This window comes from Oncorhynchus keta, chromosome 19 (genome assembly GCF_023373465.1).
Source record: "Oncorhynchus keta strain PuntledgeMale-10-30-2019 chromosome 19, Oket_V2, whole genome shotgun sequence".
NCBI lineage: Eukaryota > Metazoa > Chordata > Actinopteri > Salmoniformes > Salmonidae > Oncorhynchus > Oncorhynchus keta.
In genome coordinates, this window is record NC_068439.1 from 36,741,528 (window position 1) to 36,758,050 (window position 16,523).

Here is a 16,523-nt window from a genome sequence, read left to right on the forward strand (position 1 = left end):
AGGTAACCTGCCTAAATGACTACCGACCCATAGCACTCACGTCTGTAGCCATGAAGTGCTTTGAAAGGCTGGTCATGGCTCACATCAACACCATTATCCCAGAAACCCTAGACCCACTCCAATTTGCATACCACCCTAACAGCTCCACAGATGATGCAATCTCTATTGCACTCCACACTGCCCTTTCCCACCTGGACAAAAGGAACACCCATGTGAGAATGCTATTCATTGACTACAGCTCAGCATTCAACACCATACCATAGTGTAAGCTCATACCAAAGCTCATCAATAAGATAAGGCCCCTGGGACTAAACACCTTTCTGCAACTGGATCCTGGACTTCCTGACGGGCCACCCCACAGGTGGTAAGGGTAGGTAAAAATCTAGAAGAAAAAGAAACGCACACCTATTTAGGGGAGGTGCTGGCTAGCGTAGTAGAAAATTAAAGAGAGCCGCACACTCTAGGAGCTCAGATGCAAAAATGTAATTACGGACGCTTCGACAGCGAAGACAGCTTAGCTGTTGAAACGTTGGTAATTACATTTTTGCATCTGAGCTCCTAAAGGGTATGTAACAACACATCCGCCACACTGATCCTCAACACAGGGGCCCCTCAGTGGTGCGTGCTCAGTCCCCTCCTGTACTCCCTGTTCACTCATATGACTACACGTCCTGGCACGACTCCAACACCATCATTACATTTGCAGATGACACAACAGTGGTAGGCCTGATCACCGACAACAACGAGACAGCCTATAGGGAGGAGGTCCGAGACCTGGCCGTGTGGTGCCAGGACAACAACCTCTCCCTCAACGTGATCAAGACTAAGGAGATTATTGTGGACTACAGGAAAAGGAGGACCGAGCACGCCCCCATTCTCATCAACGGGGCTGTAGTGGAGCAGGTTGAGAGCTTCAAGTTCCTTGCTGTCCACATCAACAACAAACTAACATGGTCCAAGCACACCAAGACAGTCGTGAAGAGGGCACGACAAAACCTATTCCCCATCAGGAGACTGAAAAGATTTGGCATGGGTCCTCAGATCCTCAAAAGGTTCTACAGCTGCACCATTGAGAGCATCCTGATTGCATCAACGCTTGGTATGGCAACTGCTCAGCCTCCGACCGCATGGTGCTACAGAGGGTAGTGCGTAGAGCCCAGTACATCACTGGGGCCAAGCATCCTGCCATCCAGGACCTCTACCAGGTGGTGTCAAAGAAAGGCCATAAAAATTGTCAGACTCCAGCCACCCTAGTCATAGACTGTTTTCTCTGCTACCGCATGGCAAGCAGTACCGGAGCACCAAGTCTAGTTCCTAGAGGCTTCTAAGCAGCTTCTACCCCCAAGCCATAAGACTCCTGAACATCTAATCAAATGGCTACCCAGACTATTTGCAATTGCCCCCCACCCTCTTTTACGCCGCTGCTAATCTGTTATTATCTATGCATAGTCACTTTAATAACTCTACCAACGTGCACATATTACCTCAATTACCTCGACTAACCAGTGCCCCGCACATTGACTGTAACGGTACCCCTCTATATAGTCTCGCTATTGTTATTTTATTGCTGCTCTTTAACTACTTATTTTTATTTCTTATTCTCATTCATATTTTTTAAACTGCATTGTTGGTTAAGGGCTTGTAAGTAAGCATTTCCCTGTAAGGAATACCTGTTGTATTCGGCTGTGACGAATAAGATTTGATTTGAACAATACATCACGCGAAGCAGCCTCAACTGTCAGTGTGAGTATGCACGGTTGAGTCTTTGAATGAGGAGATGTAGATAAAACTGTCCAGTTTGAGTGTTTGTTGCAGCTCGTTCCAGTCGCTAGCTGCAGCGAACTGAAAAGAGGAGCGATCCAGGGATGTGTGTGCTTTGGGGACATTTAACAGAATGTGACTGGCAGAACGGGTACTGTATGTGGAGGATTGAGGGCTGCAGTAGGCATCTCAGATAGGGGGGAGTGAGGCCTAAGAGGGTTTTACAAATAAGCATCAACCAGTGTGTCTTGCAAAAGGTATATGGAGATGACCAGTTTACAGAGGAGTAGAGAATGCAGTGATGTGTCCTATAAGGAGTATTGGTGGAAAATCTGAGGGCCGAATGGTAAAGACGATTTAGCTTCTCGAGAGCACCCTTTCCTTTCCTATAAATTACATCTCCATAATCTAGCATGGGTATGATGGTCATCTGAATCAGGGTTAGTTTGGCAGCTGGGGTAAAAGAGGAACGATTACGATAGAGGAAACCAAGTCTAGATTTAACCTTCGCCTGCAGCTTTGATATGTGCTGAGGGAAGGACAGTGTACCCTCTAGCCATCCTCCCAAGTATTTCTATGAGGTGACTACGTCAAGCTCTATACCTTCAGAGGTCACACCTGTGGGGAAAGGGGCATTCTTCTTACCAAACCACATGACCTTTGTTTTGGAGGTGTTCAGAACAAGGTTAAGGGCAGAGAAAGCTTGTTGGACACGAAGATGGCTTTGTTGTAGAACGTTTAACACAAAATCCAGGGAGGGGCCAACTGAGTATAAGACTGTATCATCTGCATATAAATGGATGAGAGAGCTTTATACTGCCAGATCTATGTTGTTGATGTAAATTGAGAAGAGTGTGGGGCCTAGGATCGAGCCTTGGAGTACACTCTTGGTGACAGGCAGTGGCTGAGACAGCAGATGTTCTGACTTTATACACTGCACTCTTTGAGAGAGGTAGTTAGCAAACCAGGCCAAAGACCCCTCAGAGACACCAATACTCCTTAGGAATGGAATGCTCAACCGTATCAAAAGCTTTTGCCAAGTCAATAAAAATAGCAGCACAACATTGCTTAGAATCAAGGGCAATGGTGACACATCCATAACCTGAGCAGAAACCAGATTGCATACCAGAGAGAATACTATAGACATCAAGAAAGACAGTCAGTTGATTATTGACAAGTTTTTCCAACGCTTTTGATAAACAGGGCAAAATAGGTGAGCATTTTATTGTCCCCAGCACAAGGTGCACCTGTGTAATGATCATGCTGTTTATCTTGGCAAAGGAGAAACGCTCACTAACAGGTATGTAAACTAATTTATTTCAGCTCATGAAACATGGGACCAACACTTTATATGTTGCATTTGTTTTGTTCAGTATAGATATTGTCATGTCCAGGTAACAATTCAGTTTTTGTCTGCAAAATCAACCATGAAACAGCATTATCTGGATCCTTTTTTAACATGTTGCCCTGCTCTTAAGTGTATGGTAGAAGTAGGCTATTTGTCTTTCGGCCGTACACTTTGAACGTGTTCTGACTTTTAAAACCTCCAAAAATATTAAATGAATTCAGTAACGATTCATTTCTGACATTTTAGATGATGGGTGCCAGTGGATGAATCATTGGTTGCCCTCAAAATCACACATCAAAAGGTCAAACTCTCCCTGTCCTCCCGTGTATGTCTAGAAAATAGAGAACATGTTCTGCAATATTTCAATGAAAGATATACATAAAAAGCATAAATTCACCGTTTTTTTATCTACTTTGAATGTATGTGCATCTGTGAACATTGTCATTTAAATAAATACATTTCATTAAGGGGCTCGCAGTGGGCAACACTGTAGTGAATATGCTCATGCTCTCATGTCAGATGGTCCTTCTCAGTGTTATTTTTCCTCCTTTCCCTCCCTGGCATTTTCGCTTTCATTCTCCTCCCCCCATTTCACTTTTTCCCTCTGATTCTACTTGAACGTCCTCATGATTTAATCAGGCTATGAGGATGCCCTGAGACTTAACCTGCTTAAGCTGGTGTTGGTGAGAAGTGCTCTGTAATCTCTACTGCATTGAGGGAGGCGAGGCCCAGATGCTCCTTTCTCAGCCGATGATGCCTGGAAGGGGAGAACAGGAAATTTAATGTTGCTTTAATACTGATCAATCAGCCCACTCAAAGAGAGAACTAACAGTTTGTATGTCATTGTTAAATGCATGAAGGTAAAAAAAATTTTTTTATGACAACTCTGCATCGATGACTCCAAGTAATTGAACTAATGACTGATGTGCTGCCAGTACGTCACACATAAGTGACTTTTCCTCCCAACCCCCTTCAATTCAGTAGTTCCCCTCTCACTTCTGCCCCTATCCTCCCCCCTTTCTCTCGGCCTCCAGATCAACTCCACAGTGTCCATGTCGGGGCTGCACGCGGTCAGCAGCTCGGACGACGTGAAGCCTCCGTTCGGGCTGGGGGGCCACAGCCCAGGGGGCCCCATGCTCTCCCAGAAGCGCCTGTGTGCCATCTGCGGCGACCGCTCCTCCGGTGAGTCCCAAATTGGCCCCTAGACCCTATGCACTTGTGGTGGAGATCAGAGAGAAATTGAATGGTGTAAGCAATATGGCAAAAAATCCCACCCAGCCTGTGAGAAGACAAGTTGAACTATTTACTCTTCGCTCTTTAGGACAGGCTGGGGTGGGATTTTGATGTGGGATTGAGGGTCTGTCGGAGAGACAAGCACATCTGATGCGATATGCTTGGTTTATTAAAGGATTGTTCTGCCCGAAATTTGACAGGCGTTGAATGAGATTTAGTTAGGTGGTGTGTGTCGACTTTCTTTTCCCATGAATTTGGGATTGACACCCACAGATTTCTGCTGTGCATAGTGGGATCTACACAACAGATGGCATTGGCTACATGGACTTATACCACTTGAGGTATGGAAACATCAGATAACCCTTGATTTTGGGGTGAACTTACTCCTTTCTTCTTCATAGAACATTTTTAAAGAGCTGCATAAAATAAAAATAAAAACAGCAGGGAATTGTTCTTCTTCTCTCCCTTGTCTGTGCGAAGTATTTACTAAAACGGACCGAAACACTTCATGTACTTTCATTGCCATCACACCTGAAGAACTATGTGCTGTAGGCTTTATGCCTGAATTATTGAAAGTGGTTTGTTACTGAAGTTACCTTCCCTCCTTTTTCTATCCCCCTCTTCCCTCTCTTTCTGTCATGTCTTTTTACATTCCTCTTTCTTGTCTTTCTCTTCCTCTTTGTTTCTCTCTCTCTCTCTCTCTCTCTCTCTAGGTAAGCACTACGGAGTGTACAGCTGCGAAGGCTGCAAGGGTTTCTTCAAGCGCACGGTGCGTAAGGACCTGAGCTACACCTGCCGGGACAACAAGGACTGCCTGGTGGACAAGCGCCAGCGCAACCGCTGCCAGTACTGCCGCTACCAGAAGTGCCTGGCCTGTGGCATGAAGAGGGAAGGTAGGGGGGAGGGGGCTGGCAGGCTGCTGTCCTCAACTCGCATTCAATATATCTTATTAAAAGGGCAACGCTATCACCAGGTAGGGTAAAGGCTTGACATGGAGGGAGAGACTGAGAGGGATGCAATGGGAGATCTAAAGAGCGAGACTGAGCAAGGGAGAGGAGAGGCTGATGGAAGAGGGAGGGAGGGCTAGGATTCTTATTGAAATTGGGTTTGACTTGCTACAGTAAGAAAGTATAAAGAAGATTGATGGGACACCTTGTGTGTGGTCAGGTGGACCCTAACCGGAAAACCTCCACTCACCAACCGTCCTGCTGTATTAACATTGTACAAGCTACTTGCTATGAAACTATTTCAAATATCTGTTTTAAATCCACTGGAATCATTTATGTATAATAAAGATGTCTAAGAGCTGTTAAGATTTGATTAGAATATTGTAATATTACATTTCTGATGGGGGAGTATTGATTGCACTCAAAGGGGATGGAAAGAGTGAGAAAAGGAGGTGGAGAGAGGGGGATGGAGAGCCTTGGAAACACTAACCCCTGCCCCCCTCTCTCTCCCCTCTTGTTTCCTCTCGTTTTCTCTCTCCCTCTCCCTTCTTCTGTAGTGGTCCAAGATGAACGACAGAGATGTAAGGAGGAAAGAGGGAGGGAAGGAGTGATGGGGGGAGAGTGTGAGAAACAATATTTGATGTTGTTTTGTTGCGATGGCCCATTTCTGTGTGAGGTACGTTGCAGAATGTATTGTTGGTATGAAACGGGTCTGAAACTCAAATGATCAGGCGCAAAGTAAGCCTTATGGCCCTGCTACACTATAGCCATCAGTCGTCTGGCATTGCCGTCAGCCGTTGAGGAAATGGTTCCTTTTAAATCAATGAAAGCTGCTTCACTGCCCGTGTTGCACTCACGTTGCATCACATCCAATGTCAGCGTCCAAGGTTCAATACTTGCCGTTCACTCTATCTTGTGATTTGGGAGTAATGAGAAATAAAGTTGATTTTGGTTGCATATGGCCTCGACTATACACCACTGGTTATTGTACAATGATTTATGAAGTCAAGAGGCTAATAAACTCAGCAAAAAAAGAAACCTCCCTTTTGCAGGACCCTGTCTTTCAAAGATAATTCGTAAAAATGCAAATAACTTTACAGATCTTCATTGTAAAGCGTTTAAACACTTTCCCATGCTTGTTCAATGAACCATAAACCTGTGGAACGGTCGTTAAGACACTAACAGCTTACAGACAGTATGCAATTAAGGTCACAGTTATGAAAACTTAGGACAATAAAGAGGCCTTTCTACTGACTCTGAAAAACGCCAAAAGTAAGATGCCCAGGGTCCCTGCTCATCTGTGTGAACGTGCCATAGGCATGCTGCAAGAAGGCATGAGGACTGCAGATATGGCCAGGGCAATAAATTGCATTGTCGGTACTGTGAGACGCCTAAGACAGCACTACAGGGAGACAGGACGGACAGCTGATCATCCTGGCAGTGGCAGACCATGTGTAACAACACCTGCACAGGATCGGTACATCTGAACATCACACCTGCGGGACAGGTACCGGATGGCAACAACAACTGCCCGAGTTACACCAGGAACGCACAATCCCTCAATCAGTGCTCAGACTGTCCACATTAGGCTGAGAGAGGCAGACTGAGGGCTTGTAGGCCTGTTGTAAGGCAGGTCCTCACCAGACATCACTGGCAACAACGTCGCCTATGGGCACAAACCCACCGTTGCTGGACCAGACAGGACTGGCAAAAAGTGCTCTTCACTGACGAGTCGCGGTTTTGTCTCACCAGGGGTGATGGTCGGATTCGCGTTTATCGTTGAAGGAATGAGCGTTACACCGAGGCCTGTACTCTGGAGCAGGGTCGATTTGGAGGTGGAGGGTCCGTCATGGTCTGGGGCGGTGTGTCACAGCATTATCGGACTGAGCTTGTTGTCACTGCAGGCAATCTCAACACTGTGCGTTACAGGGAAGACATCCTATTCCCTCAAGTGGTACCCTTCCTGCAGGCTCATCCTGACATGACCCTCCAGCATGACAATGCCACCAGCCATACTGCTCGTTCTGTGCGTGATTTCCTGCAAGACAGGAATGTCAGTGTTCTGCCATGGCCAGCGAAGAGCCCGGATCTCAATCATATTGAGCACATCTGGGACCTGTTGGATCGGAGGGTGAGGACTAGGGCCATTCCCCCCAGAAATGTCTGGGTACTTGCAGGTGCCTTGGTGGAAGAGTGGGGTGACATCTCACAGCAAGAACTGGCAAATCTGGTGCAGTTCATGAGGATGAGATGCACTGCAGTACTTAATACAGCTGGTGGCCACACCAGATACTTTTGATTTTTATTATTCCATTTCTGTTAGTCACATGTCTGTGGAACTTGTTCAGTTTATGTCTCAGTTGTAGAATCTTGTTTTGTTCATACAAATATTTACACATGTTAAGTTGGCTGAAAATAAATGCAGTTGACAGTGAGAGGACGTTTCTTTTTTTGCTGAGATTAGCTAGCTAACTACATTGACCAGCTGGGTTCACAAGTTTTAAAAAAGCAACTTGTGTAATTACACAATAATTTAGTACAACCACTGGCAACAATGTGCTTGTAGCAGGAACAACATCACATTGACACAACACTAATGGCAAAGCAGTGCAACGCTTCTAGTGGAGCGGAAGTGTTAAGTGTTTTCAGTATTACTGACATTGTGGTCTGGGGTGACTCCAAAGATATATAACTTGTAATGTGCCATAGGAAGAAACCTTTTTGTGGGTTGATTCTAATTGGAAAATCCTCTTGAGGGCTGATGGAAATCAGATATCAGTTTTGGGGCCATAAGAAAGCAGCTTGCGAGCCTGATGTGGCCCCCAAGCCTTGAGTTTGAGACCCCTGGTGTGAAAGGTGAAGAAAGCATTGTTGTTTGAACTAACTAGGAAATGTACATATCTGTGTATCTCGCTCTCTCTTTTTGACAACCTGTCATTCTTTATTCTCTGCTTTACTTACCTTCCCCTCTTTCTCCACTTTTTTTCTTGGTCTCTTTATTTTTTCCCTATTTCCCCTCTCTTTTTATTTCCCCTCCCTTATCTCTCACCTTTCTCTTTTTTTATTCACTTTGCTTCCCATTTGCTCTCTCCCCCTCTCTCCATCACTCTGCCTTTTCCTGCCCTTTCTTCTTCTTTTCACCATCCGTCCTACTCCCTCCCTCTCTTTCCCCTCTCACCCTCCATCCCCTCCTGTGCTTTTCTCCTCCTCGCTCCGCCGAATCTCTTCCTCTCCTTCCCTCGGCCCTTCCTGTGCCCCTGTAGCCGTGCAGGAAGAGCGCCAGAGGAACAAGGAGCGGGAGAGTGAGGCGGAGTCGACCAGCGCCGTCAACGAGGAGATGCCCGTGGAAAAGATCCTGGAGGCCGAGATGGCCGTAGAGCAGAAGACCGAGGTGCATGCCGACGGGACCTCCGAGGGCAGCTCGGTAAATGCGTGTGTGTGTTTCTGTGTGTGACCCACCATCTGGCCCTGCGATGCACACATACCAATTTCTCTTACTTCGTTCCTCACACTGTCTATTTCTAGACATGGGATTGTGCGACTGCACCAACAATTTATTGTGATACAGTAGATTCTGAGACCACAGACCCACTTTAAAAAAATGTGATCCAAAGGCCTGTAGTCTCTATTTTGTACCCTATGTTGAAGCCAGTCTCTCTCCCTCTGTTTCTCTCTCCAGCCCAACGACCCGGTCACCAACATTTGCCAGGCTGCAGACAAGCAGCTGTTTACCCTGGTGGAGTGGGCCAAGAGGGTCCCCCACTTCTCTGAGCTGGCCCTGGACGACCAGGTCATCCTGCTACGCGCTGGTACGTTCAAAAAGCCTTCGCCTTTCAAGTTCATTGCCACCAAATGGAAGAAAGCCAATGTAAGCAGGGAGGAATACCTGGACAAATCCAATAAAAAGTTTGTTTTCCATTTAAAAAGTTTATTTCCTGCACCCTAATGAGCACGGCCCTGTTCAGCTTTGACCTCATTAAAACACAGCCGTACATGGATAGGCTGATAGCCCACGAGGAGAGAGACAGGGTTATCTTTTATAATACAGTAGCCTCACATTTTGACCAGATACAATTCTATTTTACAGTAAACAAATTGACAACAGACTTTCAGCACACTTATAGGGAAGGACGACACATGCACGGCACTTACACAAATGACTGATGATTGGCTGAGAAAAAAATGTAAAAAAATGGTGGGGGCTGTTTTGCTAGACTTCAGTGCAGCTTTTGACATTATTGATCATAGTTTGCTGCTGGATAAACATATGTGTTCTGGCTTTGCACCCCCTGCTATATTGTGGATAAAGAGTTACCTGTCTAACAGAACAGAGGGTGCTCTTTAATGGAAGCCTCTCCAACATAATCCAGGCAGAATCAGGAATTCCCCATGGCAGCTGTCTAGGCCCGTTACTGGCCTTGAGTAAGGTTAGTGTCTATGTATGCGGATGACTCAACACTATACACGTCAGCTACTACAGTGAGGGAAATTACTGCAACACTTAACAAAGTGCTTCAGTCAGTTTCAGAATGGGTGGCAAGAAATAAGTCAGTCCTAAATATTTCAAAAACTAAAAGCGTTGTATTTGGGACAAAACATTCACTAAACCAATCAACTAAATCGTCTAATTAATAATGTCGAAATTGAGCAAGTTGAGGTGACTAAACTGCTTGGAATAACCCTGGATTATAAACTCATGGTCAAAACATGTTGATGCAACAGTAGCTAAGATGGGGAGAAGTCTGTCCATGATAAAGTGCTACTCTGCCTTCTTAACAACGCTATAAACAAGGCAGGTCCTCAGTGTTGTGAACTCAGTCACATGACTTGGACTCGAGTCTGATTTGATGAGACTCAACCTGATAGAAAATAAAATAACTTGAGACTTGACTTGGAGCCTCAAGACTCGGGACTCAACTTTGACTGATGACTTGATATTATCTGGCCAGGTTTTGTAATGTTTTGTCACTCATTTTGTGACACAGAGTCTCCGTGGATTAGTCACGCAGCCAGAGACAGTAGTCGCCGCATCGCCCTTGTAAAAAAAAAAACATGTCAGTTGCAACAGATTGTTTAGTGAAACGCAAACTCTGCACTCTGATTACACCAGCATACTGTCAATCAACACAGTTCGGATGAGCTGGCGAGCAGATTGCTGATTTGCTGTAAACGTCAAATTATAGGGAGAGAGAATTGCCATAATAAATAAATATGCAACTTCAAAAATGTTTTGCCATCGAAAATATTAACTGTTTACTTTGCAAGCTCCCCAGCAATGGGGCAACAATTACGAGCATAGCCCTATTGGTCTTTTAGTATGTGGGCCTAACAATTGCTTGAAGTTGATCATTTACTTATGAAGCGTGCATTTGGAATTGGATGTTAAAATGTATTATTACTGTGGCGAAGACTCTTCACTTGCACAGAGTGGCTTTTCTCTTGTTGAAATGTTTCCTGTTGCTTTCACACTTTTAAATGCATAGGCCCTATGTGGTCAATGTACAGTGCCTTCGGAAATAATTCAACACATGTTTAACACATGTTACGGCCTTATTCTAATATATTTAAAAAAATATTTTTAAATGACCCTCATCAATTTACACACAATACCCCATAATGTCTAAGAGAACACTTTTTTTGTTTGTTGCTAAAATGTAAATAAATAAAAAACGGAAATATAATATACTTTGTTGAAGCACCTTTGGCAGCGATTACAGCATAAAGTCTTCTTAGGTATGATGCTACAAGCTTGGCACACCTGTTTTTGGGGAGTTTCTCCCATTCTTCTCTGCAGATCCTCTTAAGCTTGGTTGGATGGGAAGCGTTGCTGTCCAGTTATTTTCAGGTCTCTCCAGAGATGTTCAAGTCCGGCTCATGCTGGGCCACTCAAGGACATTCAGAGACTTGCATTGTTTTGGCTGTGTGCTTAGGGTCGTTGTCCTGTTGGAAGGTGAACCTTTGTGCCCAGTCTGAGGTCCTGAGCACTCTGGAGTAGGTTTTCATCAAGAATCTCTCTGTACTTTTCTCTGTTCATCTTTCCCTCAATCCTGACTAGTCTCCCAGTCCCTGCTGCTGAAAAACCTCCCCACAGCATGATGCTGCCACCACCATGCTTCCTGATTGCTCGGTTTGGCCGGGCGGCCAGTTCTAGGAAGAGTCTTCTTGGTGGTTCCAAACTTCTTCCATTTAAGAATGATGGAGACCGCTGTGTGTTTGGGGACCTTAAATGCAGTAGACATTTGTTGGTACCCTTCCCCAGATCTGTGCCTCACGACTATCCTGTCTCGGAGTTCTACGGACAATTCTTTTGACCGCATCCCTTGGTTTTTGCTCTGACATGCACTGTCAACTCTGGGACCTTATATAGACAGGTGTGTGCCTTTCCAAATCATGTCCAATCAATTGAATTTACCACAGGTGAACTCCAATCAAGTTGTAGAAACATATCAAGGATGATCAATGGAAAACAGGATGCACCTGAGCTCAATTTCGGGTCTCATATCAAAGGGTCTGAATACTTATGTAAATAAGGTATTTCTTTATTTTTAAAAATAAAAACCCGTTTTCGCTTTGTCATTATGGGGTATTGTGTGTAGATTGCCAAGTTTTTATTTTGTATTTAATCCATTTTAGAATAAGGCTGTAACGTTTCAAAATGTGGAAAAGGTCTGAATACTTTTCGAAGGCGCTGTATATTCCATTTAATAGTAAAGTCATTAATAGCGTTTCATCATTCCGTCCCATTTCTTGCAACACGTTGACATTTCTGTTTCATGTTTGATTGGCCTACAACACATTTTCATTTAGCCAACCATTTCTTACCCTGCTCTGAGCAGGCAGTGCACTTTATAGTGCGCATATGAACGTTCGCAAGACTCATGAGGTAGAAGTTCTGTTTACTTAATTAAATATATGGTTTCCTTTGTTCATATTTTTCCTGGTCATGTCAGAGTTCGGTGTGTCTGTGTCCCATATTTCTGTCATTTCTGTTGTGCGTAATTGGAGCGCACGCGCCTCGGAGCGCATTGGAACGCTTTGGAGTAGAATAAGAGAACATGATTGTTCCATGTATGCGTGGGTTTGAAATATTATTAAATCTGATTAAGACGATTGTAACAATTGATGTGGAAATGGCCTTTTACATTGTAGAATCAGTTGATTGGTTGTAATTGCCAGCTGGGTAATTGTATGGTCCTGGGAGCCAAGTTCATATATAAATGTAGGCCTACCTGTTTGAGCTCCTGTTAGACAGATTACATTTGGTTTCTCCAGGAGAGGCTGCACAGTCTTGCCCTCTACCTGTGTCTGTTAATATAGAGCAGGTTAAGCCTGATACAGGGTCCGAGGCTATTTCTTTTGGGCTATTGCCCGTGTATATTTGGTAAATCTACTTGTATATTTGGTATGATATGGAGCTTTCACCATTAGATCACCAAGACCTGTAAATAAATGTACACTCTGAGCACCTCAACCTGCGTTGCCTTCTGCTGATTTCATGCCTGCTACAAGGTCCCTATTTTACAATTACATAGTCAAAATGTGTTGTAGACAAAATAATGAAAATGGCTGTCTGGTAGCCTCAATAAATAGACAAATTTGTTGCTTGTATATAGAGTGGGGAGAACAAGTATTTGATACACTGCCGATTTTGCAGGTTTTCCTACTTACAAAGCATGTAGAGGTCTGTAATTTTTATCAGAGGTACACTTCAACTGTGAGAGACGGAATCTAAAACAAAAATTCATAAAATCACATTGTATGATTTTTAAGTAATTCAGTTGCATTTTATTGCATGACATAAGTATTTGATACATCAGAAAAGCAGAAGTTAATATGTGGTACAGAAACCTTTGTTTGCAATTACAGAGATCATACGTTTCCTGTAGTTCTTGACCAGGTTTGCACACACTGCAGCAGGGATTTTGGCCCACTCCTCCATACAGACCTTCTCCAGATCCTTCAGGTTTCGGGGCTGCCGCTGGGCAATACGGACTTTCAGCTCCCTCCAAAGATTTTCTATTGGGTTCAGGTCTGGAGACTGGCTAGGCCACTCCAGGACCTTGAGATGCTTCTTACGGAGCCACTCCTTAGTTGCCCTGGCTGTGTGTTTCGGGTCGTTGTCATGCTGGAAGACCCAGCCACGACCCATCTTCAATGCTCTTACTGAGGGAAGAGGTTGTTGGCCAAGATCTCGCAATACATGGCCCCATCCATCCTCCCCTCAATAAGGTGCAGTCATCCTGTCCCCTTTGCAGAAAAGCATCCCCAAAGAATGATGTTTCCACCTCCATGTTTCACGGTTGGGATAGTGTTCTTGGGGTTGTACTCATCCTTCTTTGTCCAAACATGGCGAGTGTAGTTTAGACCAAAAAGCTCTATTTTTGTCTCATCAGACCACATGACCTTCTCCCATTCCTCCTCTGGATCATCCAGATGGTCATTGGCAAACTTCAGACGGGCCTGGACATGCGCTGGCTTGAGCAGGGGGACCTTGCGTGCGCTGCAGGATTTTAATCTATGACGGCGTAGTGTGTTACGGATGGTTTTCTTTGAGACTGTCGTCCCAGCTCTCTTCAGGTCATTGACCAGGTCCTGCCGTGTAGTTCTGGGCTGATCCCTCACCTAACTCATGATCATTGATGTCCCACGAAGTGAGATCTTGCATGGAGCCCCAGACCGAGGGTGTTTGACCGTCATCTTGAACTTCTTCCATTTTCTAATAATTGCGCCAACAGTTGTTGCCTTCTCACAAAGCTGCTTGCCTATTGTCCTGTAGCCCATCCCAGCCTTGTGCAGGTCTACAATTTAACCCTGATGTCCTTACACAGCTCTCTGGTCATGGCCATTGTGGAGAGGTTGGAGTCTGTTTGATTGAGTGTGTGGACAGGTGTCTTTTATATAGGTAACGAGTTCAAACGGGTGCAGTTAATACAGGTAATGAGTGGAGAACAGGAGGGCTTCTTAAAGAAAAACTAACAGGTCTGTGAGAGCCGGAATTCTTACTGGTTGGTAGGTGATCAAATACTTATGTCATGCAATAAAATGCAAATTAATTACTTAAAAATCATACAATGTGATTTTATGGATTTTTGTTTTGTCTCTCACAGTTAAAGTGTACCTTGATCAATATTACAGACCTCACATGCTTTGTAAGTAGGAAAACCTGCAAAATCGGCAGTGTATCAAATACTTGTTCTCCCCACTGTATTTTTATTGTTTTACTTGACTTAAAAAACATGACTCAACTTGATATGCTCTTAGAATGCACGACTTGAACTTGACTCGAGTCTTGACTTGAGACTCGGACCTTGTGACTTGAGACTTGCTCGGGACTCGAATAATAGTGACTTGTTCCCAACTCTGCAGGTCCTACGGGCCCTGGTTTTGTCGCACCTGGACTTACTGTCCAGTCGTGTGGTCAGGTGCCACTTGTTATGAAATGCAAAGTCATGTAATATTTGTAATTGTATATAACTGCCTTGATGTTGCTGGACCCCAGGAAGAGTAGCTGCTCCCTTGGCAGCAGCTTATGGGGATCCTTAACAAATACATGGATGACCCGGTCTCTCTCTTCTCTCCAGGTTGGAACGAGCTGCTGATTGCCTCCTTCTCTCACCGCTCCATCAGCGTGAAAGATGGCATCCTACTGGCCACCGGCCTGCATGTGCACAGGAACAGCGCCCACAGCGCTGGCGTTGGAGCCATCTTCGACAGGTAACAGGCACACACACACACACACACACACGTGCGATGGACCTCAGTGAAGGACATAGAAGCAACCTTTTGCATGTTCATTTTCAAAGAGAAGGTCATAAACTTCAGGGAGAAAGATTGAAAAAAAAAGTGCCTCTGAATGATTAAAGCGTTCTTAATTGGTTTAAACAATAAATGTCTAGTGTTTTTGTAATGGCCGTTTGTTTTATTTGATCATACACGCCGTCATATATTCACTTTACCATACATGTGTTTGTAAAACATAACTTCCAGTCATAGGAATTCATTGAAGCATTGAAATGGTGTCCAATTATGCCTGTTGCAGTTTACTGTTCATTAAATGTCCGTTTCTCTTTGGAGTCCAGATGCTTTGTTGAAATGAGCTGAATTAAGGGAGAATGGAGAATGGAGAACGTTGCACTTTTTTCCCCAGGGTTCTGCTGGCTGCGTGTCTGGCTCTAGAATGACACAGCGTGCCAGGACGCTGACGACTAAATGCTTCATGTAGACGTCGCCCTTGATTTCACTAGGACACCCCCACCCCCCACCCCAATCACAGCCACACATTCATCTATTCTCTTTTACATTGGCAGATGTCAGTATTTTATTCAGTAGCATGGCACCTGTCTTGAGTAAAATCCTGCGCTCATCGCAGCTCTCAAGGAACAGGCGTGCCCTCCCCAACTCAGTAGAGTAGCCACATCACATGGTGTGAATTCATTGTTTATTACACAGTAACCTACATTTTTATGAATAGTTCATCAGCTGCAAGACTCCCAATTCCCGCAGGAATTTAAGCATATCTTGGATTAACCGGTTGCAGGCTTTTGTTTCAGATTCATCGCAATCTAGACCTCCTTGTGGTCCAGTGAATGTTATTTTATTTTATTTTTGTTGACCTTTCTCAATTCTCATGTTTTTATCCTCACTTCTCTTTTTTTTGTTTGATTCATTACAATATTATTTTCTTTGCATTATTTTATGATTTATGCTAAATCAATTGAATTAACATGATTAAACTGCCCTGATCATATTACTGCATTGTTCCTTTGATGCCTATTTATTACGCTCCTCTATTTTCCTATTCTTCTGCTCTACTGTCATTGGCTCATGCTAATACACATAACCATTTTTGTGCTGATTTGGATAAACCAGTTGCATTTAGAATTTTTTAAATGATGCGTACTTACCCAGGAAGTTGTATATGACAATTATCGATGGTACAAGGAAGTATGCCTTAAACACTACAGTAGTTAAGTTAAGCAGAGGTCTTGGGTAATACTGCATAGAACTATTTATCTTGTTTCAATCTGAACCAACAGGAACGTTTTCTCCTCGAGATCTTGTCTCTGCTCAAACGTCTCAGATCTATTTGTTGCTGTGTTACATTGTCATATCTTTGTATTTTTGTCATTCCTCAAGCTTTACTTCCTGTAGTTTTAGTGCTTTACTTCCTGTAGTTTTAGTGCCATCTTAAACCTTTTCATCAGGTCAAGTCTCCATCAACAAGAGCCTGTAGC

General features: G+C 44.1%; 1 protein-coding gene across 4 annotated transcripts in view; it reads left to right on the top strand.

The window, feature by feature from the left end:
* Positions 1 to 16,523, top strand: part of LOC118398181 (retinoic acid receptor RXR-beta-A-like) — a 36,766-nt gene that overhangs the window by 12,284 nt on the left and 7,959 nt on the right. For 2 of the 4 annotated variants that reach the window (XM_035793261.2, XM_035793263.2), the window contains exons 4-9: positions 4,144 to 4,291; positions 5,056 to 5,235; positions 5,847 to 5,870; positions 8,553 to 8,713; positions 8,969 to 9,098; positions 14,871 to 15,003. In XM_035793261.2, coding sequence (XP_035649154.1) covers positions 4,144 to 4,291; positions 5,056 to 5,235; positions 5,847 to 5,870; positions 8,553 to 8,713; positions 8,969 to 9,098; positions 14,871 to 15,003 — 776 coding nt within the window. The remainder of the gene's footprint in view (positions 1 to 4,143; positions 4,292 to 5,055; positions 5,236 to 5,846; positions 5,871 to 8,552; positions 8,714 to 8,968; positions 9,099 to 14,870; positions 15,004 to 16,523) is intronic. The other 2 variants (XM_035793262.2, XM_035793264.2) reach the window with 1 other exon arrangement.